At 38.7% G+C, this 23,633-nt stretch overlaps 1 protein-coding gene across 3 annotated transcripts in view; it reads left to right on the forward strand.

Moving 5' to 3' along the window:
- tom1l2 (target of myb1 like 2 membrane trafficking protein) overlaps positions 1-22,079 on the forward strand; it is a 53,862-nt gene extending 31,783 nt beyond the window's left edge. Inside the window, exons 9-17 of one of the 3 annotated variants that reach the window (XM_033040790.1) lie at positions 157-205; positions 611-734; positions 4,795-4,924; positions 5,070-5,145; positions 7,705-7,770; positions 10,884-10,940; positions 13,993-14,029; positions 14,425-16,765; positions 16,797-22,079. In XM_033040790.1, the coding sequence (XP_032896681.1) occupies positions 157-205; positions 611-734; positions 4,795-4,924; positions 5,070-5,145; positions 7,705-7,770; positions 10,884-10,940; positions 13,993-14,029; positions 14,425-14,576 (691 nt within the window). In that variant the 3' untranslated portion in view covers positions 14,577-16,765; positions 16,797-22,079. The remainder of the gene's footprint in view (positions 1-156; positions 206-610; positions 735-4,794; positions 4,925-5,069; positions 5,146-7,704; positions 7,771-10,883; positions 10,941-13,992; positions 14,030-14,424; positions 16,766-16,796) is intronic. The other 2 variants (XM_033040791.1, XM_033040793.1) reach the window with 2 other exon arrangements.
- Positions 22,080-23,633: the final 1,554 nt, after the last annotated feature.

Genomic DNA, 23,633 nt, shown 5'->3' on the forward strand with positions numbered 1-23,633 from the left:
ATAATCACATTTGATCTTTAAAAGGCAACAATGTTAGAAATGTTACAGAGATTCTAACACTAACTGATCAGATATAAAGATGTCTGCTTGATTTTCAAGCAAGGGTCTGGACCTTTGAAGATAACCTTTTAGTAATTTTCCATGTTTTCTCTGCAGATTTGAACGATGCAGAACAGGATGTGGAATTCCAGACACAGATGATAGTGTAAGCGGTGACTGTACAATTTACTATCAAAAGGTTTTTGATGGCTGAAGCATTTTCTGAACCAAATTTGATGGAATCGGCATTAACCATGGATTGCTTATTCATAAATGGTGTCACTTCTTGTAAATCAATATTTCCAGTAACCCCAGAGTTAATTTACAGGACTGGTATTTAGATAACTCTTAACTATACTGTGTAAGTTCCTATTATACAGGCTTTTGGGAAAGAATAGACTCTAGAACTAAAAATGTATCTGATACAAAACGCTGTGTGTGTGTGTGTGTGGATTTCTGTCAATGTATCTTTTGACAAGGATAAGAAAAAAGACCAGTTGTAATCAGAAATCTTGAGATGTTTTCAAGGGCTGGAAGACACTAATGAGGTATTACCTTCTTTTTCCTTCAGGACATGAATGAGGTTACAGATACGGATAATCTGATAGATTTGGGTCCAGGGTCCCCTGCGGTTGTCAGCCCCATGGTCGGAAATATGGCTGCTCCCAGTCTGTCCACGCAGCTTGCGGGTCTAGGTAAATAGTTGGTTTAATTGTTTTACTTGGGATAGCTAATCCATCCAAAATTGATCAAATTCGCTAATTCCTATTTAGAATCCCAGTACTAAAAGCATTAAAATATGATCACTGTTGGTAAATACACAGAATTACTGAAATCAAGTGCAAAGACATCGCCTTTGGGCAAGAAGAATTCTGCGAATTATTTATCGTTTCTCTGAAGAGACACAATTTCTTCTAGTTCCCCGTGTAGGCACATAGCAAACATTGTTATTATGTAATTGCACTCAAAGCCATTGAACGATAAGAAAGGACGTTTTTAATATAGTTTCCTTATCAATCTCATAACATTGTGGTGGGTGGGTGTATGGAACAAGCTGCCAGAGGAGGTAGTTGAGGCTGGGACTATCGCATCGTTTAAGAAACAGTTAGACAGGTACATGGATAGGACAGGTTTGGAGGGGTATGGTCAAATACAGGCAAGTGGGACTAGTGCAGCTGGGACATTGTTGACTGATGTGGGCGAGTTGGACCGAAGGGCCCGTTTCCACACTGTATCACTCTATGACTCTCTGGAGGGTAACATTGTAACTCTCTCTATTGTAACATTATTGGTGACTGCAGATTCTGTAAACTCAAATCAGGCTATTTATGTTTTTACTGAGTTCATAGAAACATAGAAATTAGGTGCAGGAGTAGGCCATTCGGCCCTTCGAGCCTGCACCGCCATTCAATATGATCATGGCTGATCATCCAACTCAGTATCCCGTACCTGCCTTCTCTCCATACCCTCTGATCCCCTTAGCCACAAGGGCCACATCTAACTCCCTCTTAAATATAGCCAATGAACTGGCCTCGACTACCCTCTGTGGCAGGGAGTTCCAGAGATTCACCACTCTCTGTGTGAAAAAAGTTATTCTCATCTCGGTTTTAAAGATTTCCCCCTTATCCTTAAGCTGTGACCCCTTGTCCTGGACTTCCCCAACATCGGGAGCAATCTCCCTGCATCTAGCCTGTCCAACCCCTTAAGAATTTTGTAAGTTTCTATAAGATCCCCTCTCAATCTCCTAAATTCTAGAGAGTATAAACCAAGTCTATCCAGTCTTTCTTCATAAGACAGTCCTGACATCCCAGGAATCAGTCTGGTGAACCTTCTCTGCACTCCCTCTATGGCAATAATGTCCTTCCTCAGATTTGGAGACCAAAACTGTACGCAATACTCCAGGTGTGGTCTCACCAAGACCCTGTACAACTGCAGTAGAACCTCCCTGCTCCTATACTCAAATCCTTTTGCTATGAAAGCTAACATACCATTCGCTTTCTTCACTGCCTGCTGCACCTGCATGCCCACTTTCAATGACTGGTGTACCATGACACCCAGGTCTCGCTGCATCTCCCCTTTTCCTAGTCGGCCACCATTTAGATAATAGTCTGCTTTCCTGTTTTTGCCACCAAAATGGATAACCTCACATTTATCCACATTATACTGCATCTGCCAAACATTTGCCCACTCACCCAGCCTATCCAAGTCACCTTGCAGTCTCCTAGCATCCTCCTCACAGCTAACACTGCCCCCCAGCTTAGTGTCATCCGCAAACTTGGAGATATTGCCTTCAATTCCCTCATCCAGATCGTTAATATATATTGTAAATAGCTGGGGTCCCAGCACTGAGCCTTGCGGTACCCCACTAGTCACTGCCTGCCATTGTGAAAAGGACCCGTTTACTCCTACTCTTTGCTTCCTGTTTGCCAGCCAGTTCTCTATCCACATCAATACTGAACCCCCAATGCCGTGTGCTTTACGTTTGTAAACTAATCTCTTATGTGGGACCTTGTCGAAAGCCTTCTGGAAGTCCAGATACACCACATCCACTGGTTCTCCCCTATCCACGCTACTAGTTACATCCTCGAAAAATTCTATAAGATTCGTCAGACATGATTTACCTTTTGTAAATCCATGCTGACTTTATCCAATGATTTCACCACTTTCCAAATGTGCTGCTATCCCATCTTTAATAACTGACTCTAGCAGTTTCCCCACTACCGATGTTAGACTAACTGGTCTGTAATTCCCCGTTTTCTCTCTCCCTCCCTTCTTAAAAAGTGGGGTTACGTTTGCTACCCGCCAATCCTCAGGAACTACTCCAGAATCTAAAGAGTTTTGAAAGATTATTACTAATGCATCCACTATTTCTGGAGCTACTTCCTTAAGTACTCTGGGATGCAGCCTATCTTGCCCTGGGGATTTATCGGCCTTTAATCCATTTAATTTACCCAACACCACTTCCCGGCTAACCTGGATTTCACTCAATTCCTCCAACTCCTTTGACCCGCGGTCCCCTGCTATTTCCAGCAGATTATTTATGTCTTCCTTAGTGAAGACGGAACCAAAGTAGTTATTCAATTGGTCCGCCATATCCTTGTTCCCCATGATCAACTCACCTGTTTCTGACTGCAAGGGACCTACATTTGTTTTAACTAATCTCTTTCTTTTCACATTGTTATGCATTATAACTATTCCTTATACCTTATCATACTTTCAATTATATAAGTAAGAGATTATGATGCATCTGTGATGATTGAGTAAAAGTGGAAACATTTATAGTTATTTGCTCAAGTTATTTTTGTTCAATGACTTGCTGGCCATGTTTTATCGAGCGACTTCTTTCCATAGAAACCCCATATCTCTGTTTCAAACACCAACTCTAACGTTACACTTTAATCACATGGCGATCATTACCATGAAGCATTTCTTTGTGCAACCACATTACATAGCAGGAGAGGTTCTTTAAAGCCATCCTGTTTGGAATGTAAAGTCTTTTTTTCAAAGATGCGAATAAGTTAAACTATTAATCCTTATCTCGGTCTCATGATTATTTCAACCAATTCCAATACTATGTTGAAGATGAACACAAAATGCTGCAGCAGCTCAGCGGGGCAGGCAGCATCTCTGGTGAAAAGGAATAGGTGATGTTTCAGGTCGAACCCTTCTTCAGACTGAAAGATTGAGGTGGGGGTGGGGACTGGAGACAAGAAAAGGCCAGAACAAATCAGCCGGCAACCGATGACCTCAGGAAGGGTGGAACTCATAATGGCCCATTGTTGGCTGTTGAAGATGTGTTAACAAGAGGGATACAAGGATGCGGACATTGGAACTAGGAGGATGAGTAGAAGGAGGGAGGGAATGCAAGGGTTACTTTAAATTTAATTAATCAACCTTCATACCGCTGGGTTGTAAGCTCATTTTTTTTGGGCAGCTTAGGGAATTGGGGAAGCCAGAGATTGGATCCCTGTGTGAACCTCAGTAGAATCAACCATCATGACAAATACTGTTCACTAAGCCTTATTAAGTTTAATAATTTGTTAAGACCGTAGTTTTACTTCTGGGTATTGGTGAGAATTATAAAGCAATCTCTTCTTGTCCCCCTGTAGAGGCACATTGTAAACGTATTGTTATTACGTGAATGCATATCAATGAATAATGAACATCTAGGAAAGTAAGATTGTTTTATTTAGTGTCTGTATCAATGCCATAACATTGTAACTTGGGAAGTACAGTCTATAACATAAGGGATACTAAAGCGAATTTTTACACCCCAGTATGGTGCAAATGGAATGTAAGGAAAAGAGAATTTGTATTGGCGAGGTTCAGGGGCAAATATTGGCCGGAACACCAAAGGAAACTGACTGCTGCTTCTCAAAACAGCGGTGTGATACCTTTTACACCAACCTGAGAAAGGAGATTGGGTACGAGTTTACTCGCACCTGCACTCATTTATTTGCTCCAATATTCCATTCAATGCTGTGGACTAGGAAGTGAACTCACAACCTTCTGAGCCCAAGGTGAAAGTGTTACAGTCACTTTCCCACAAAGGGACTTAGCTTTTAAAAAAACAAAACAAAAAAAACAAGTGGCTGAATTAGAAATGAATGTAAGCCTGAAGTATTTTACTCAAGTATAATTCTGAAGCTACATTTTTGAAAAAGTCTATTTAATAGCTTATAACCAAATGCAATCAAATTTGTATGTTAGTTCTCTCTGCTGTTGGTATAACTACCTCTGGAATTTTTCTTCCAGACCTGGGTACAGATAGTGTAAGTGGAACCTTGAGCTCTTTGCCCAATTGCCATCCGGACACTCATGATTCTGCTAATTTTGATATGTTTGCACAAACCAGAAGCGGTTCCCTAACCGATCAGCATCAAAAGTAAGTCCCTTGCTGGTATCTCTACATTTTGAGGTATTTCTCTGAATATGTGCAGTACTAGCAGTACAGATTTAGTATTGTAACTTGCTATTCCACTGACTGCCAAATGTACTTTGTATGTCTGAAATGTATCTCTTGCTTGTAGTGTAATAAACACAGACTCGCAGTCAGTTGGAGGATTGGCAACTGCCCTTGACACTCGGGAAAATAATACAGAAGAGGTAAGAACTTCAACTTCGTTTTAAAACTACTGCTGAAGTTAAATATGTTTAATCACAGTGGCAAACCAATATTGCATTTGAAAGCCAGATAAAGTAGTTCAGTTGTGACAAATGTAGTTGACATTTTTAATTGAAGGCACTGATTTTTTTTAAAGGAACTTTTTGGAATCTTAGATTACACTGTGCATTTAGAGTCATAGAGTGATACAGTGTGGAAACGGGCCCTTCGGTCCAACTCGCCAACACAGGCCAACAATGTACCAGCTACACTAGTCCCATTTGCCTGCACTTGGTCCATATCCCTCCAAACTTGTCCTATCCATGTACCTGTCTTAACTGTTTCTTAAACGATGGGATAGTCCCAGCCTCAACTACCTCCTCTGGCAGCTTGTTCCATCCACCCACCACCCTTTGTGTGAAAAGGTTACCCATCTGATTCCTATTACATCTTTTCCCCTTCACCTTGAACCAATGTCCTCCGGTCCTCTATTCCCCTATGGGCAAAAGACTCTGTGCATCTACCCGATCTACTCCTCTCATGATTTTGTATACCTCTATAAAATCTCTCCTCATCTTCCTGCGCTCCATGGAATAGAGACCCAGCCTACTCAACCTCTCCCTGTAGCTCACACCCCCTAGTCCTGGCAACAATCCTCGTAAATCTTTTCTGAAACTTTTAAAGCTTGACAATATCTTTCCTAAAACATGGTGCCCAGAACTGAACACAATATTCTAAATGCGGTCTCACCAACATCTTATAAAACTGCAACATGATCTCCCAAATTCTATACACAATACTCTGACTGATGAAGGGCAAAGTGCCAAAAGCCTTTTTGACCACCTTATCTACCTGCGACTCGACCTTCAAGGAACCATGGACCTGTACTCCTAGATCCCTCTACTCTACAACATTACCCAGAGGCCTACCATTTACTGTGTGGGTCCTCCCCTTGTTCGACGTCTCAAAATGCAACACCTCACATTTCTCTGTATTAAATTCCATCAACCATTCCTCCGCCCACATGGCCAAACGATCCAGGTCCTTCTGCAATCGTTCACAATCGTCTTCACTATCTGCAAAACCACTAACTTTTATATCATCAAAAAACTTGCTAATCTTGCCCCGTATATTCTCATCCAAATCATTTATGTAGATGACAAACGATAATGGGCCCAGCACCGAACCCTGAGACACACCACTAGTCACAGGCATCCAGTCTGAGAAGCAACCTTCCACCTTTACCCTCTCAGGCACGTGCCGTGAGTAGTTACTCGGGGTAGGCAGTCAGTCGGCTTTAAAAAAAAAAAAACTTAAACCGCGCATGCGCAGATTGTTCTCTCCGTGAAAATAAAAAATAAAAATAAAGAAAGTAACAATTCAATTTGCCCAAGGCTCCAAATCTCCTTCATTTTGAATTACTGAATGGGTGGGGGGTGGAGGGTGACGGCAGGTCGAAAGATGGTGGGAAAAACGGGAGCACTCCGGGACAAGTTGAATGAGTTGTGATCTTATTGAATGACAATACTAGTTCAAGGGAGAAATTGGGGGGAGCGTTCCTTTCACAGCGTGTGGGGAGTCTGGCCAGGGGTAAAGTTGCAGGGAGGGCAGGAGCGTTGAGAAGGAGGGGGTCAGGGATCTTGCTAGTAACCACTCACTCGCCGTGGCTCTCTGGGTGCGGAGCCACCGCATTGTGGCCGGGGTGGGAAGTAGCTCGGGTGGCTGCGAGCGGCTGCCAGGACCTCAGCACCTTCTGCCAGCCTGTTCACCTCTGGCAGTGCTCTCCGTCTGAATAGTGAGGGGGCCAGGTCGAGAGCAAAGATCATAGAGCGGAGCGGGTTATTGGGCGATATGCACCTATTTCTCCCACTATCCTATTCCACCTTCCCTCTCTATCCCTTCCTCTGGCTAAATATTTCACTCCTTTTCCTAAACCCTTTTGTCTCCTTTTTGCCTCTAGCCATAATAATTTATGCGCAAAAAAGGATTATGGATGTATTATAGAGAAAAAAATACCAATTGAGCTCCATTCCAATGCACACAAATTGAACTGTTAATCATTTCGATTATTCTGCTGCATATAAAATAATGTTAAAAATCTCTGCACATTGAATGAAATCATTTCCTTTTCAAATATCCAAATGTGCATCAATTTTCTAATGGATTTTAGAAGCTTACATGCATCTATTTTCAAACCAGTTCATTGTTCTGCATGTCCATGTAATCTGTTGATTATCCCAATCAGTAAACCATCTTTCCTACAGGGAATGTGTTACAAATTGATGGGAATTATTATTATTACATTAAGCTTGAATCAATCGAAAACAAACTTCGTTTGTGATCCATGTGTGACCACTTTTTATTACTTTGGAGTTAACTTGTATTATTATTATTAAGCATTGTAATTCATTCAAAAGAACTTTAGTAGTAATGCAGCAAAGGTGTATTTAAAAATACAGTAATCTCATGTGGATTTCCCTTTAATTTATCTTTTCTTTTCTTGGCTTTGTTCTGATTTTTGTTACTGCTGGGCCTTTGGGAATATTCTGTAACTGATGCAGCTGAACGTTAGAGTTGACAATCCAGCCATCGAGCCTATAGACAAGTGGCTCATGACACAAGGACTGGTGAGCTTTCACCACATTGATTTGCTGCACACTGCTAAACAGCTCTCTCCATTAATCACAATCTTTCTGATCCAATACTGCACAGTAAAAGACCAAGGTGGGCAGAGTTTAGACATACATCCTTGCAGTGTAACTTCCATAGATCTAATTCTGTTTTCCACCAGTTTGCAACTGCCTTTCTGCAGATTATATTGAAGATGCATTGGTGTAGAGAGGGAATGTAGGTGAATTGCCTCCTGTACGTATACCAATGAATGCAAGTTTGTTTTGCATTTTATTGATTTGTATTTTTATATTTTAAAAATATTTTTTAAATGGTTTGGGTGGAGCCCATTTAGCCTTTTGTGTTTAAGCCAGGTCTTGAAGCACTCCAATCAGTCCCATTCACTTTTAGTTGGCACTTGGTGTCACGATTTAACCAGTTTAAGGATAGCACAATCACCACTTCACCATACCCCAACTGCATTTTGCCTGATAAATCTTTCCACTGATTGTATCAGTGTCATTTTGGTCTTTGGGAATTCATTTAATGCTCATATTGCAGAACGCAGTGTGTTTTCCATCGTTGTCAATAAGGACAAGTTTGCACAACCAACATCCAATTTGTGTAAATTTGTAAAGTCAAATTATCCTTTGATATAAAATTTTGCAATTTTGAATAATTTTGAGGTGAATAGAAAATGGGAAAACACAAAGTTATTATTTTTTTCCTAGTGGAAGGTGGAGTAGGGAGGTGGAGATGGGTAATGGAAAGGAATCATATTTAATTTGTGGTTGCCATATTTTTTATAGTTATTACAGCAGTTGTCATCAGATTTAGACTGTCAATAGGTCACTTACAGTGCAGTTTTGGAATGTAATTGAGCAGGTTCCTTTTATCATTAAGATTAACATTTAATAAATACTAATTGTCTACGTCCTCAGAGGCAAATAATTTGATTAACTATTTTACATTGTAGTTTTACAATAACTTGGCCAAAAAAAAAATCACTTCCTGTTTCTTATTGCAATTCTGTTTTTACAGTTTTTCTCTATAGATTCTATATTGTATGAACACGATCCAGAATTTTTTTTTCCTCCTTGCTCCTCCCTGTTATTTGTTCAAAGATGTTGTGTTCATTGCAATTCAGCAGTGTAATTAAACATTTATCTTGGTTTTCTTCCCAAAAGATCTGTTTCATATCTGCTCTTCTACTCAAGCAGTCTTTGCACTTCCTTTGTGCAAGCATCCTTGCAATTAACTTGATGTTGACCCAAATCTAATTACTGACTGCTAATATAAACATAGCTGCTTTACATTCTAAACCTGACCCAATGTGGTAATTATGCATCCTGTATTGGTGTTGTTTTGGGGGGGGATGAAATCTGACTAACACAAACTTTGCCAGACTTTAGTTTTGGTTATTGTCACATGTACCAAGGTGCAGTGAAAAGCTTTTGTTACGTGCTAACCAGTCAGTGGAAAGACAATACATGATTACAATTAAGCCATCCCCAGTGTACAGATACTTGATCAAGGGAATAACTTTTAGTGCAAGGTAAAGTCTGATCAAAGATAGTTCGAGGGTCTCTGATGAGGTTGATAGCAGCTCAGGACTGCTCTCTAGTTGTTGGTGGGATGGTTCCATTGTATGGGTATGTATTATATGGGTAGGATGTAATGTTAATAATTTTTTTTTAAAGAATAATGGATAACTGTGTGAATGCAACCTGTATAAGTATGTGGAAGATCGCTCTGGAGATGCATTTCTGTGTTGGAGTTCATAATATTGAATTGCTCTAGAAAGCCTTGCAGAATACTCTTCAGCATTCAGCAGACCAGCAATGGCAGAAAACACCCCACATTCCCAAAAACTCGGAACAGATTTCTACTCTGTCCATTCAGTCAGCAACAGTAATAAATGAAGATGTTACAACTTTGAAGTCCTTAATGATTACGTATCACGCCAATACCTTATAATTATCCCCTTTCCGTCAGAAAATACTTTGAAGTTCCAAATGTGTTCTGACATTTGAAACTTGCTCTGGAGAATGGAAGTTACAAACTCCAATGTGTGGGATTTCACAATTCCAAGTCAAGTCAAGAAAGTTTAATTGTCAATGAATTTCTGAGTTTCTCCAGAATGAAATTCTTACTTGCAGCTGCTTAACAGGCCTGAAAATGCGACATGCACAAATAATATATAACATTTTTTTAATCAATAAATTAATAAGAGTAGTACTAAGTAAACATAATAATGTGAAAACAGAAGTCTTGGTACAACCCTAGACACAATGTTCATAATTGTTGAGGTTATAATTGTGTAGTGTTCAAGAGCCGGATGATTGCTGGGAAAAAGCTATTCGTGAACCTGGTGGTCACGGGTGTTCAAGCTCCTGCACTTTCCTCCCGATGGTAGTGGCGAAATGATAGCATGGCCAGGGTGGTGTGGGTCATTGATGATATTGGCTGCCATTTTGAGGTAACCTCTCCTATACAGTGGTGGAATCTGTCCAGTTTATGTTTGAAACTCTAGCTTGTAGCACTCACTCTGCCTATAACCAGATGATGCACCATCCATCCCTTCTGTGAAAGTAGGTAATTTCCATACACGACTAATGCAATGCCCTAGAATAAAATTACCCACTAACTCGGAGGACAATGCCACAAACTTTACAAGGCACATTACTAAGAAAGCAAAGGACTCTATGATTCTCTGCACAGCTAAATGCCCATGGATTATAATTAAACTCCTATTCAAGCAGAAAGCTAACATTTATCCTGATGGTAGCAATATAGCAAATACAAATATATTCATTCTCTTTTCTGAAGAGGAAACGTTAAAGAAAAAGCTGGTCATCTATAAAACTTTCTCCAATGAATTAGAGTAAAGTATCATTGAACCATTGAGTTCTCTTGGTACCTCGACCAAAAAAAGCCATCAAGTGCTTCATATACATTGAATTTTATACATCGGCTTGGTAGTTTTTAAAATATGATCCTGTTATTTCTTTGTTTATATTTTTCTGCAATATTTTTTGTAAATTTAGAATGTTTACATTTCTATTATAAGTTTTGTTTTATTTTCTGTTATACTTTGGTTGTCTGGTTTGGTTCTCCTATCGCTGTGTAGATTCCTGTTTCACAGTCACTCATGGAAGACGTTGAAGAATGGCTCAGCACTGATATGGTGAGGGCCTATTGCTATTTTATGTTTGTTTTGGATTGAACTTTTCCCATTGCTTTTTTAAATATTTCCTCTACCCTCATACTATTTGCATCAGGAGTGACTGGGGAGCTTCTAGTAAAACTATACTTACTATTTTATTTAAAAAATAACAAAAAAATTAGAAGCGAAGGAATAGGTGATGTTTCAGGTCGAGACCCTTCTTCAGACTAAACATTAAATATCTTATGCATGAGAACCAGTAATTTACACATAATACTTCAATCGCATAACAAAGAGATCAATAGGTATATACAGTACCCTCCATGATGTTTGGGACAAAGATCCATCATTTATTTATTTCACCAGACGTGACACTTGGCATTCAGGCCAAAGAGTTAAATCTTGGTTTCATCAGACCAGAGAATCTTGTTTCTGGTGTCCTGGTGGTTCCAAAGTTCTTCCATTTCCGAATAACGGAGGTCATTGTGCTCTTCGGGACCTGTAATGCTGCAAATTGTTTTATACCCTTCCCAAGATCTGTGTCTCGACACAATCCTGTCTCGGAGGTCTACGGACAATTCTTTCGTCTTCATGGCTTTTTGTTCTGACATGCACTGTCAACTATGGAACCTTATATAGACAGGTGGACTCCAATCAAGTTGTAGAAACATCTCCAGGATAATCAATGGAAACGGGATGAACCTAAGCTCAATTTTGAGTGTCATAGCAAAGGGTCTGAATACTTATGTAAATGTGATATTTCAGTTATTTCTTTTTAATTACTTTGTGAACATTTCTAAACCCGTTTTCACTTCTTCATTCTGGGGTATTGTGTGTAGATTGATGATTAAAAAAAAAAAGAATTTAATCCATTTTAAAATAAGGCTGTAACGTAACAAAATGTGGAAAAGGTGAAGGGGTCTACACACTTTCTGAATGCACTGTACATTTTGATATGTCAAACCAAGGCAAGATTTACACAGTAAGGTTAGAGCACTGGAGGGTGTTTCAAAAGATCTGGGAGTACTTGTGAAAGGTACCCTGCAAATGGAGTCAGGTGGAGAGTGTGGTGAAGAAGGCATGCTTTCCTTCGTTTGGAAGGGTAATGAGTGCAAAGGTTAGGACATCTTTGATGAGACTACCTTTTTTAGTAGTGTGTGCCGTTCTGGTCACCCGGCTATGGGATGTCATTGGGTTGGAAAGGGTGTAGAAGAGTCACCAGGGTGTTACCTGGGCTTGTGGACTTGAGTTATAGGGAGAGGTTGGATAGTCTGGGACTTTTTTTGAAGCGTAGGAGGCCAATTGGCCTTATTGAGGTGTACAAGATAATGAGAGGCGTAGATAACGTGCATGCTCACAGTCTGTATTCCAGAATAGAAGATTAAAAACTATGTTATAGGCCTTGAGTAGAGATATAGGAGGGACCTCGAGGGCAACCTTTTCACTCGTATGGTAGTCCTTATCTGGAATGAGCTGCCAGAGGAAGCTATATAAGTGGCTTTTAAAAGACATATGGATGGGAAGGGTTTAGTGGGCTATGGGCCAGATGCAAGTAAATGAGACAAGCACAGTGTGCCAACTTGATTGGCATGGATCAAGTGTGGGCTGAAGGTTAGCTGAAGGGCCTGTTTGCACGCCATTTGATTCTATCTGCTTTCTTACCCACAGAATGTATATGGCATGGAAAGGATTTTCAGGGAGCTAAGTAGGACAACATCGCAAATAATCATAAATTAGAAGTACATAAGTAATGGCTGAACTAAAAACAGGAGTTCAAGCTGATTAACTATTTTTATATTGATTCTGTTCTCTTTGAGGTCTCTGTCCCTCATCCTTGTATTTCTAAAAAAATAAAAGTAGTGCTTTAACCAGATGTGCTACTTGCCATGATGCTGTGGAATAACTTGCATGCATCTCATTCCCAATATTCTTAATTAATTCATTTGTCTTATTTCTTGGCTACTCTTTTGTTTTTACCTTGTTTTTTTAATATGCGTCACTCGTGTATCATTATGTTGCTCTATACCCTCCTACATTTGAGTAATCACCGTGTCATAAATCATCATGCTTGGCAAATTGTGCTGAATATTACTGCACTGTTTAAACTGAGATCCAAATATAAACCAATTCCTTCTCCCATTGCACATAATGTTCACAGAGTGACATGTCTAATCATTCTATAGATTGTTGAACTTAAACTCCAGCTGGGATAATTTCTGTAAACTGATCTTGATTTTTGATGTGGTGGCTTTGCAATGTTATGAGAAATCTAGAAAATGAACTTTGTTATCAACAGTGTGGTTGACATTCAAAAATCATGGCTGCTTCATAGCTGTTTCATAGCTCAAATAAACGAGCAATATTCAGTCCTGAAGCAACAGAGACATGGTCAGACTGGTTTACAAAAAATATATATAAGATGCAGCAATGTAGGTTGCTTTAAACAAAATAGTTGACTTGGTGTCTGAAGCATCTTTTCATTGCTTTGATCATGCAGGCTTCATTCCTAACATCGCCTCAGTATGAGTAGACTATTCCTGTATTCTGACTGAGTGGGATTATGCAGAAATGGATTACAAAGTGAATTGTTGATGGACAAAATAGCAGGACCTGCCATCACTTTTTCAAAATCAGTATTTTCTCTCCCTTTTTAAAAAATAATAAATCTTGCAATTTTTATTATTGTTTCATTGGCTCCAATGAAACGGTGAAGGGGAGAGGAGAATGAACTGTGTATGTTTAGTGCAGCAACAAAAGATTACTTTCTCCCCAGGCTCTCAACTCTGCTACAATATCTTCACTGATTTTCGTGTGTGTGTTAAATATTTTGAACAGTTGGTGACATTGTGTTCTTCCGGTCACACTTTGTCTAGATTGACAATGTAGATCGAGGAGGATACAAATTGTAGGAGAAATTCTGTGCATGATTTATTTCACAAAGTGAAACACGGTTTCATATTTTCAGGGGAATCGAACAAAATATTCCAGTTTTGTCATATTTTGTTAATGTCCATGGGATATTCTTCAGCTTTAGGGAACTGAAGTTAAAATGACATTTTGTTTTTAATTTCAGAAGGGAGATGATGCGGAAGAAGGGGTTACAAATGAAGGTGAGTTGCTTCATAGCATTTTAATACAGTTTAAAAAAAAACAAAGCAGTATATTGTGGATCAGCATTTGTTATACTAAACTTATAAAGTGTGTTTAAAATAGCAGGTTGAGATTTCTTGTCATACATTTAATTGATAAAAGTTAGACATAATCAGGGCAGAGATCAAAGCACCATATGCAATTTTTCCTATTGTTAGTTGGCTTTGAAGTGACAGAGGTAAACTGTTGACTCTTCCATACCCTTTGTTCTTTTGCTGGTGTCTCATGTTGCATTAGTGTGGAACCAGGTTATTTGCACGTGTTCTCATTTAGGGCTGAGGTTTTTCCGTGGCTTCAATCTAAAAGGAGCAAGCAGTCTTCAAGAGTTTGTTAAATTTTGTGTTTCACATTTTAGAATTTGACAAATTTTTGGAAGAAAGAGCAAAAGCAGCAGAGAGACTCCCAAATCTGTCATCGTCTCCTTCAAGCAACTCTGCTCCTTCAGCAGTGCAAGCTGCAAGCATGAAGAAGCCGGACCGATCCAAGGATGCCCTCTTTGCTCTGTAAATAACTGTTTTTCTTGAGTGTACCACGTGTGTGGTTCATCTGTTATTTGGCAAGGTGCTGTGGTTATGGTTCCTTGAAACACAGTTGGTGATGCACTGAATTACTTTGCGCATTTCCTTCAATGCTCCTCCCTCCCAAAACTGCCTTTGTTGCTGTGGTTGTTAGCTAAAATCTGACAAAGTTTGTTTTCAAATCACTATATTTGTAAATGCTGCCACAGAATTGAGTATTATTCATATATACAGTTAGATGTTTAAATGTACCATGACCCAAATAGTTTGACCCCAAAGGACATACTTCTGATTAAACTGTATCTTGCCAAAGGCTATTTGTGGGAAAAGAAATAGACCATTTTGGCATTACTGTGTGGTGTTTATTTGTTCTTAAAGCACTAACATTTTAACCAGTATTTTTTGAAAAAATAATTTTTTATCTCAGTAAACTATTTCCTCTAACTAGAGTTCAAAACTGTTGGCTCAGAGCACCTTGTACTGATTAACAGATATCATAGAAGTTGTCAATGTTATAAGGGACATTAGAAAAAATCAGGTTTGTTCTAATCTATACCTTAGAGCATTTAACTAATTATATAAATGTATAACACTAAGTAATGTATTGTGGCTAGAACTGCACTAGAAAATATACCATTAAATGCTGAAGAAACTGTTGTTAAGATACTGACTGTTGTGCAAGTAGCCACTTGTGCTTTGTATGATGCAGTGGTAAATAGTAATTTCTCATATGTATGTGCGCTAGGGTCTCCTTTACTTTAAACCCTGGTGACAGCTTTGTGGGCAGTGCTATTGGTTTTATCTCAACAGAATGTTTATACCACCCAGTGTCAATGTGATATTGCAGGAAACCTGGTGGCAAATGTACAGTCTTTTGGAGGGGATAACCATTTTTACAGGATGTTGGCACTGCAAAATCATCTGTTTCCTGAAGTCAGGTCTATGTAAATATCCATGCTTGCTTCAGATTTGAATGATAAGTGAGGTCTATATAGAACTTATAACATTTGCATTTTCGATTTTAGAAGGTTATTGAAAGAAAAAGGGAAGCTGCATTGTTTTTGTATATCCCTTTTGCAGTGCCTCACAGTTACGTTCCAAATTTCTCTTCACTGTTTCCCACAAGGTGCTCTCTTTTTTGCTTCTTTTAAAAGCTGGAATGTCTGTGTATTTATTTGCATTCATCCCATTGGTACCAGAATCAAACCTATGCACAATTTTTTTCAATTTAAATTATTTAACTATTTTAGCATACATTTGTGCCTTCAAAGAATTGGCCACATAGTAACCATCATGGTAGTAAGTACAGTGATGTTAGAGTAGTAGAACTCTAGTAGAACTACAGTCGTTTCAAATGTGGCCACAGTAGATTTACATTTTCACATTCTCTCAGATTTATCTTGCCTTTTTGATCCACCTTTTTCACCATGTACTGCGTTAAGAGTAGCTAAGAAAAGGGATTGTGTAATGCTGAAAACTTAGATATATATCATTATTATCTTTTATGATCGAAGTAAAAATTAACAATAAATCTTTTCCACATGACCTATTGAAAATGTTAGAAAACACAGTATTGCATTTAATTTTCTCGTTCCCAAACTTGGGGTTTGTTTCAGCAGAGATGTTTTTGAACTGAATATAAATAATTGGTCGTTATTTGTGGGAACAAGTTGAGCTCACTAAGTAAGATATTCACGAGTTAATGTAACACTGGAATGTTTGTTTTCCAGCTATGTTGGTAGCAGTGACCTTCACTTTAAGAGGGACAGGTGCCTACAGCTAGATCATCTTAGTTCTCAGCTCAGAAATCCACTTTCACTCCTCCCTTGTGACCCCCCTTAAAATCAACCATGTTATTTCATTTAATGTCCTTTGACTTGGTGTTTGTTTGAGCATCTTGGGGTATTTTCCCACATTAAAATATATAAATGCAAGTTAGTGAACAGTCTTAATTACGAACAGTGCACTAACAGTAAATTTATTCTCAGATAAATCCATTACATTTTTATTGTGTGTTCATATTGAATAAGTCTTGGAACTATTTTCAATTCTAACTCTTGCCTGCACTTTCTCCATAGATCTTTTCCAGTTCTGTAGGAGAATATGGTTTGTGTAGTTAAATAATTCATCACTGCAATATCTGTTAAATACACACAGCCCTTGGTGGTGGTGGTGGTGGTGGGGGGGTGGGGGGGGGGGGGGGGGGTAGGTTTCACAGATACTTGAGAGAAACATCCAGGTCCCCTGTTAGGCAAGGTGTGGTGAGTGGTGCAGGGACTTGAAAAGTAGTTGATTCTTTGTTTCGCATTTATGTGTTTGTTCAGTTGCCCCATCCGTATCTGAAAAATGAGCAGGCCATAGCTTTAATCACTACTAATATAATATGTTTGTGTTCACCATGATTTGAGCATTTTTTGTGAATAACCAGATTTGTCATGTGCTTCACAGGCTGTCAAACTGTGAGGATCTTTAAAACTCAACTTTTTTTAAACAAAATAACTTATCTATGTAGTGTCATGATCAAAGCAAGTTCATTCCAGTGTGTTATTTGGCAACAATTGACCAGCTAAAGTTATTAAGCAGATGATCATAAATTGGTCAAAACTGTGAATGTAAAAGACATCGGATGAGATGAGATGAGATGGAAGGGTTGGGAAAAAAGTTGTCAAATTTATTGCCTTGACAGCTGATAAATATATTCAACGATGAAAAAGAGCCTGGAACGGGGGGATCTGAATGTGCTGGTAGTTGACAGATGGAGAAGTGCACAGCCATGGGGAGGTTGGAAGATTGTAGAGATTAGCGGGGACAAATTATCCAGATCTTCCAATTCTAGCCTCTCGCTCATTAACATTAAGTTGTTGTTACCTGGAGCAATGTTCGGATGACATTGTTAGGACTTAACACTCAACAGTAGATTTGAGGGAGATAAAACCAGGGAAGTTCGCCAGGATTGAATAGCTATGTCTGGATGTAACACAAGTTTTCAATTTTTAATATTATGAAAAATTAACTTTCCACAAAAATTCTCAAATATTTGGTAAGAAGCAATAACTTACTAAAACTTAAAAAACAGCAAAAACTAAAAACACTCAGCAACAAGTCAACCATGAGCTTAGGAAAGAAAAGCTGAGTTTCACAAGGTCATATTCCTGAAACCTTTTCACCTTCTCCAGTTACCACTGGACTTAATGAGTGCTTCTTTCCAGATTTTTTCTTTGTTTCGACCACTTTAAATTTCTCTGGCACTGCAAAAATATTTTGAACAGCAAAAAAGTTTGAGGTTTCTCTTTAGTCTGCACCCGCATACACAAAATAATCCATTTGTGTGATAAATCTGTGTTTATCTTGCATTTTTTACATAAGATTACAATCCGAAGGAAGTTGAAACATTGTGGCATGAAATTTCATTGTGTTGGAAGATTTTTATCGTCTACATGATTGAAGTATTTATTTGATTGCGAAATACAATTGGCACAAGTACATGCATGGTGCCCATTGATAATTTTATTTGCTTGCTTTTGCATGCATTAATGCACCTCTGCCTCTGACTATGCAGTAGTGACAACAATGCATGCATGCAATAGGTATTTGACTTTACTGTGACAGCAGTACTGGCTGGAAAATCAGTTCCTAAAGTTGGGAAAAGGTTTCACTCAAACATTATGAAGGATAAACTGGAACTGCTGGGAGTGAGTTGTGGAGCACAACCATGGATTCTTTCTGTTAGTTCGTGCACAGATATTTCTGTATTATCGAGGCCAGCACTACTTTCATGGGGGGGGGGGGGACTTTCAATCAATATTATCTTGACTGCTGCAGTCCTTGCTACACATGGCAACACCATGATCATGCTGAGATGTATGATCATGCAATGGAACCCTAACACAGTACAAGGTCAATCAATTCAAGCCCTGCTTCCAGCTAAAGTACCTGTTGAAAGCCATTTCAATCTGGCCTCCTGCCAGATACAAGATCCTGCTTTGAAGCTGAATCCTGAAAATGGTTGCGGTTTGAAATCCAATGAATCATACAGTGAAAGCGTATGAAATGCATATCCAGCATGAACACAAAATCATGTCTCTGCATCTTCGGATGAAACTGATGGGTTGACATCACAGTGTAATTTTGATTGAGTTTCATGGTACAAAACTGGTTATGGCCCTTATTGCCATGTATTTTTGCAGTAAATGGAGACACGAAGTGGGGCATATGATTAATTTTATTCATATCTTTATAATGTGAAAATATTAAGAAGGTTGCAAAATTGGTTGGCAGAGCTTTTTCCAACCGCTGAATAGGCTTTCACGGTAGTTCTTTTTCTGTACATTCTCATAAGGTCTGAGTGTTGCTTTTTGGCATGCTATTTATATTTTATGGGGCACGGGTAATATATAGAAGATAGAAAAGTACTGCACAGGAATAGGCCCTTTGACCCACAATATCTGTGCTGAACATGATGCCAAGCTAAATTAATCTTGTCTGCCTGCAAATGTTCCATATTCCTACATTTCCTGCATCTCCATTTGCCTATATAAAAGCTTCTTCAGTGCCACTATCTTATCTGCCTCCACCACCACCTTGGCAGCATGATCCATGCACCCACCACCCTCTGTGTGCGTGTGTGTTTAAAAAAACTTGTTTTGCACATCTATAAATTTTGCCCTGTTCACCTTTAAGCAATACAGTCTAGTAATGTGACTGGTAAAAGGGAAGTCATAAACTAATAAAACAGCAGAAGTAACCTCAGTGGAGTTACCGTTTGAACCATCAAGATCTATAAAAATGGTCATTTGAACAGTGGTGATTGTGGCTCTACAACATTCATTAGAGATGAGTGCTTGTGAAATTAGTTTCCTAGTCCATCTTTAATGTAAAGTCTATGTGATTAATTAAGCTAGTTTGGCTTGTAATTGCCACATTCTGCAAGTTAAGGTTTCAGTTGCACATGCTACCCAGTAGTTTAAAGTAACATTTATCTGGTTCAGATATTTATTGTAAAGCATTATTTATAAGGGAAGAAAACTAGGGGGAAAAACAGCCTAGTATATCTGGACAGAGTGTAATGCCTATGTGGAAAAATGTTGTTCAAAAGTGTATAAAAGGTTAATAGGAATACTAAGAAGAATATTAATGTACAGTTGGATTTATTGTAAAAATAAAGTGGTTACAAAATAAATTCTTAATGTCTACTTATGAAAGGATTCATTTGTTAGTAGTGAGGTATTATTTGATAACATGCCATTGTTGCTAATATAACAAAAATAAGCGATTTGCACAAATAATTAGTTGCAATGAATTTCAGATAGTGTCTTGTTTCGTGGAATATTATGATGTATAACGATAATATATGAAGCAGTAAATTCCTTCTGATCAACTGTCGTTGGGAACATCATTCTAATCATCTCAAATGGTGTAGTAATAATTGATGACCTCAAGTGAATTGTAAACATTACTACTTAGCCTCAACTATTCCAAGTAATGATATTCTGTAGTAACAAAAGTCTCCTGCTTTATGAATCGTTTCATTTGAGCTTTTCATGACTGTTGAAGTGTGCTTTCACCAATTCTCCGAGTACTGATGAGGTTTGATATATATATATATATTTTTTTTTAAAATTTGGGTTGATACCTTTTGTTGATCGTTAAATCTATTATAAATTGTTACTCAATGCTGAAATACATCGATTACTGATGCTTCAGATAACTGGTACCAACCACAAAACAATATATGCCATGAGCAGAGAATCCTGGGTACCATTATGAGGATGGGAATATTGTTCACTTGCGTTTTGTGACCAACTTGGGTGGGATGTGGAGGGGAATTGTTTACACATAATCTTTCTTTTGAATGCCTATTTTTTATTTAACATGGGTTAACTCAACCAAATACATCCCTTTTGGTTGAGGGGTGAGTTGCAGGTGGGTAATAAGTCAAGGGTGTATATGCAATCAATATGCAAAAGAATGACCACATTTCAACTACTATCCACTTAACCACCCTCAAAAGAAACACACAAATTGTAAGGGAAGCAGGTAGAAATCTTGGCTGGTGGTTTTGTTCTTTAAAACTGCAGTTAACTTTGCAAGACATGGTTAATGAAGCCTTGATTTAAATTGAACCAATGGAAGTTATAGATAGTACTAAATAGATTCCAAGGAAGAACATTTAGATGTCCAAACCACACTTATTTTCTGGGATACCTGATTATAACATGACATTTTAGTCAAAGCTAATAAAGTGCTGGTCAGTGCAAACTCCTTTTGTCAGGATTTGTTAAATATTGTTACTTTAAAAATCAAATATTCATTAACAAAAGAACATATGTTATATGTTATTTGAAATGTTTCAGGAAGAGCATAGAGGATGCACGGCCACAAGTTACAGTATGGAATGTCTCCTGTCACCACCACCATTCTCCCCCATCCTCAAACACCACCTTCTGAGCTCTCTCTGAAAGTCCCTCTAACCCCAGTATCGAAAAGTCGTCATGGCATTTTAACTTATTTCACTGATAGTAATTTTGATTTTATGACAGCACAATGTGTATGCAGCTTTTATTTTTTAGAAGTAAGTTGTACTGATAATTTCTGGTTTAACCAGCAGATTGTAACACCTAAACTGTTTACATTGAGATCTTTCATTTGAACAGGTTTAGTCATAAGGTTTAGCTCCCCTTCTATACTTACATTTGAAGAAGCCCCCAACCTCACTTACAATACAATACAATACGGTTTATTTGTCTTAAACCCACAGGTGCAATGTCTGTGGACAGCAGGAAATAATGCAGGGACTCCCTGGATAAAATCTCAATGGTCAGAATCCCTTACCGTTGGTGTGCAACCTCAGACTTGCGTTTCAAACCTAATTTTGCCAGGCAAGTCTGGAGTAATTATTATTTTTTAATTAATCAAATTTATTAGATTCAATACTTAACCTTTCCCATTTATTAAATTTGAAAGAGCGAGATGAATTAACCAGAATAAGTTTTCTGTGTGGGGTAAAGGGGAGGATGTTTAAGACCAGATTCCTGATTAATATTGCTGCCTAATGTTGAATTGCTGTTGCAAGGATATGATTTGCTATTTACATGGATTTAGTATGCAATAGGTGTAGGTGTAGGCTATTCGGCCCTTCGAGCCCATAACTTACTCCGAATAATGGCGCTTAATAGTGTGATCTCTTCAATTATTTTCATCTAACACTAAACTTAATTAGCTGTAAGAGCTAAATCCCTATGTTTGTCAATCCGAACAGGAATGGTTTAATATTTATTAACAGTTGCGTTTAGGTTCCACATACAAAAATCCCACGTTTGTGCCCATATCCTGGCATTTCACTGACTTTGTGTTTATGCAGATGTTAATTTCGTCAGCCATATGTATAAGAATGATATGAATATATGGTTTGTACTGAACTGTCAATATTGCTTAAATTTCTGAAGTGCATGATCCTTGCATGTTATTATAAATAAACACAACTGATTGTGTGTGTGTGTGTATATATGTGTGTTTTTTTTATCCTGTAGTCTGTATATTTCTTGCCTAAGGCATAAACCAGTGGTTAATGCTCCATGTTCAAACTTTAGGTTGAAGTTTGAATGCAGAGTGTTCAACTCTAGTTTCCTTGAAGTTTCAACAGTGCTGAGAACTGTATCTTACACTGGGTATTTTGGGATGGAGAGAGAGGTACGGTTGAAGTATTTAATGGACAATAGAAGCACCTTTCAGCATAGTAAGGACAACGGCATCAAATTTCCAGAAGATGGCAATGTTGGAGATAAGAATTGGAGAGGGAGATTGTGATGTCATGTGATTCCCTACCAACAGTGGCCTGCTTTTCCTTTTATCTTCCTCAGTTTGGCATCCACAAACCTGGTCAGTTTAGAAGTTGGTTGAGCAATTTTTTTAATATTGCATTTATCAGCAAAATGTAACTAATTTGTTCTAGCTCGGTTTTAGAATTAATGAACCAGGCTGCTGGCTTTCATATTATGTAAACTAAATGTGTCATTTAATATTACATCTTTACTGGGGCCTCTTAAAAATGCTTTTCTGCAGCCATAATAACGAGTACTCTTGAACAATGAAGCAAACAATGTCTTGGACACTGCTCATCAGTATCTTACAACATAGTGATACCACTGTTATATGTTGACAGAAGTTTACATTATTAATTTACTAATTCACAGTGGATGTCTGGCTTTGTTCATCCTAACTTGAGTGCCAAGACTGGCCATTTTGGAGAGCAGGGATGGGCTAGAGTAGAATATTGGGAATATTAGTGAAGTCAAAAATGATTACTTCAGCTAGCTTTTAATTCCAGATTTATTAAAAAACACTTTTGTAGTGGGATTTCAACTCATCTCTACATATTTACATCAGGTTTCTGGAATAATAATAATAATATATTTTATTTTCGGGCGCATTTCAAATCTCAAGGACACCTTACAAAGATTAACAGAAGAGAAAAAAACATATAGTCGGAGAAAAATAAATAATAAGGACATCATCAATACACAAATTAAAGATAGAAATCGCTCCAAGGACACAAAATCAAAAAAACACAATGTGAAGAGAGAGCAGCGGCAGCTAAAGCGCGCCAGCGTCCACTCTCCCTTCCGACAGCCATCTTGGACACAGACTGACAAAGTAACTTACACACAGAAAAAATCATCCCCCCACAGTGGTTACCACTGTGGGGGAAGGCACAATGTCCAGTCCCCAACCCCAGTTCTCCCAGAAGTCAGGCCTATTGAGGCCACCGCTGTTGCCTCTACGGAGGCCCGATGTTCCTGGCCATTCTGGCCGGGTGCTGTTGCCCGGACGTCGGGAGAGTCCTCACAGCGGCTGGGCCACCTGAAACGGCCGCTTCCTAGCAGGGGATTGTCGGCTTCCGAAGCCGACAAGGACGCACCGGGTTGGAGCTCCCAGGCTCCCGATGTTAATGTCGGCACCGCCCGCTCCGCTCCGCTCCTCAGACCCGCAGCCCGGAGGTGATGATCACGGCGGTCCAGCTCACCGGAGCTCCAGCGCGTCGACCCAG

The sequence above is a fragment of the Amblyraja radiata genome, chromosome 22 (assembly GCF_010909765.2).
Source record: "Amblyraja radiata isolate CabotCenter1 chromosome 22, sAmbRad1.1.pri, whole genome shotgun sequence".
Lineage (NCBI taxonomy): Eukaryota > Metazoa > Chordata > Chondrichthyes > Rajiformes > Rajidae > Amblyraja > Amblyraja radiata.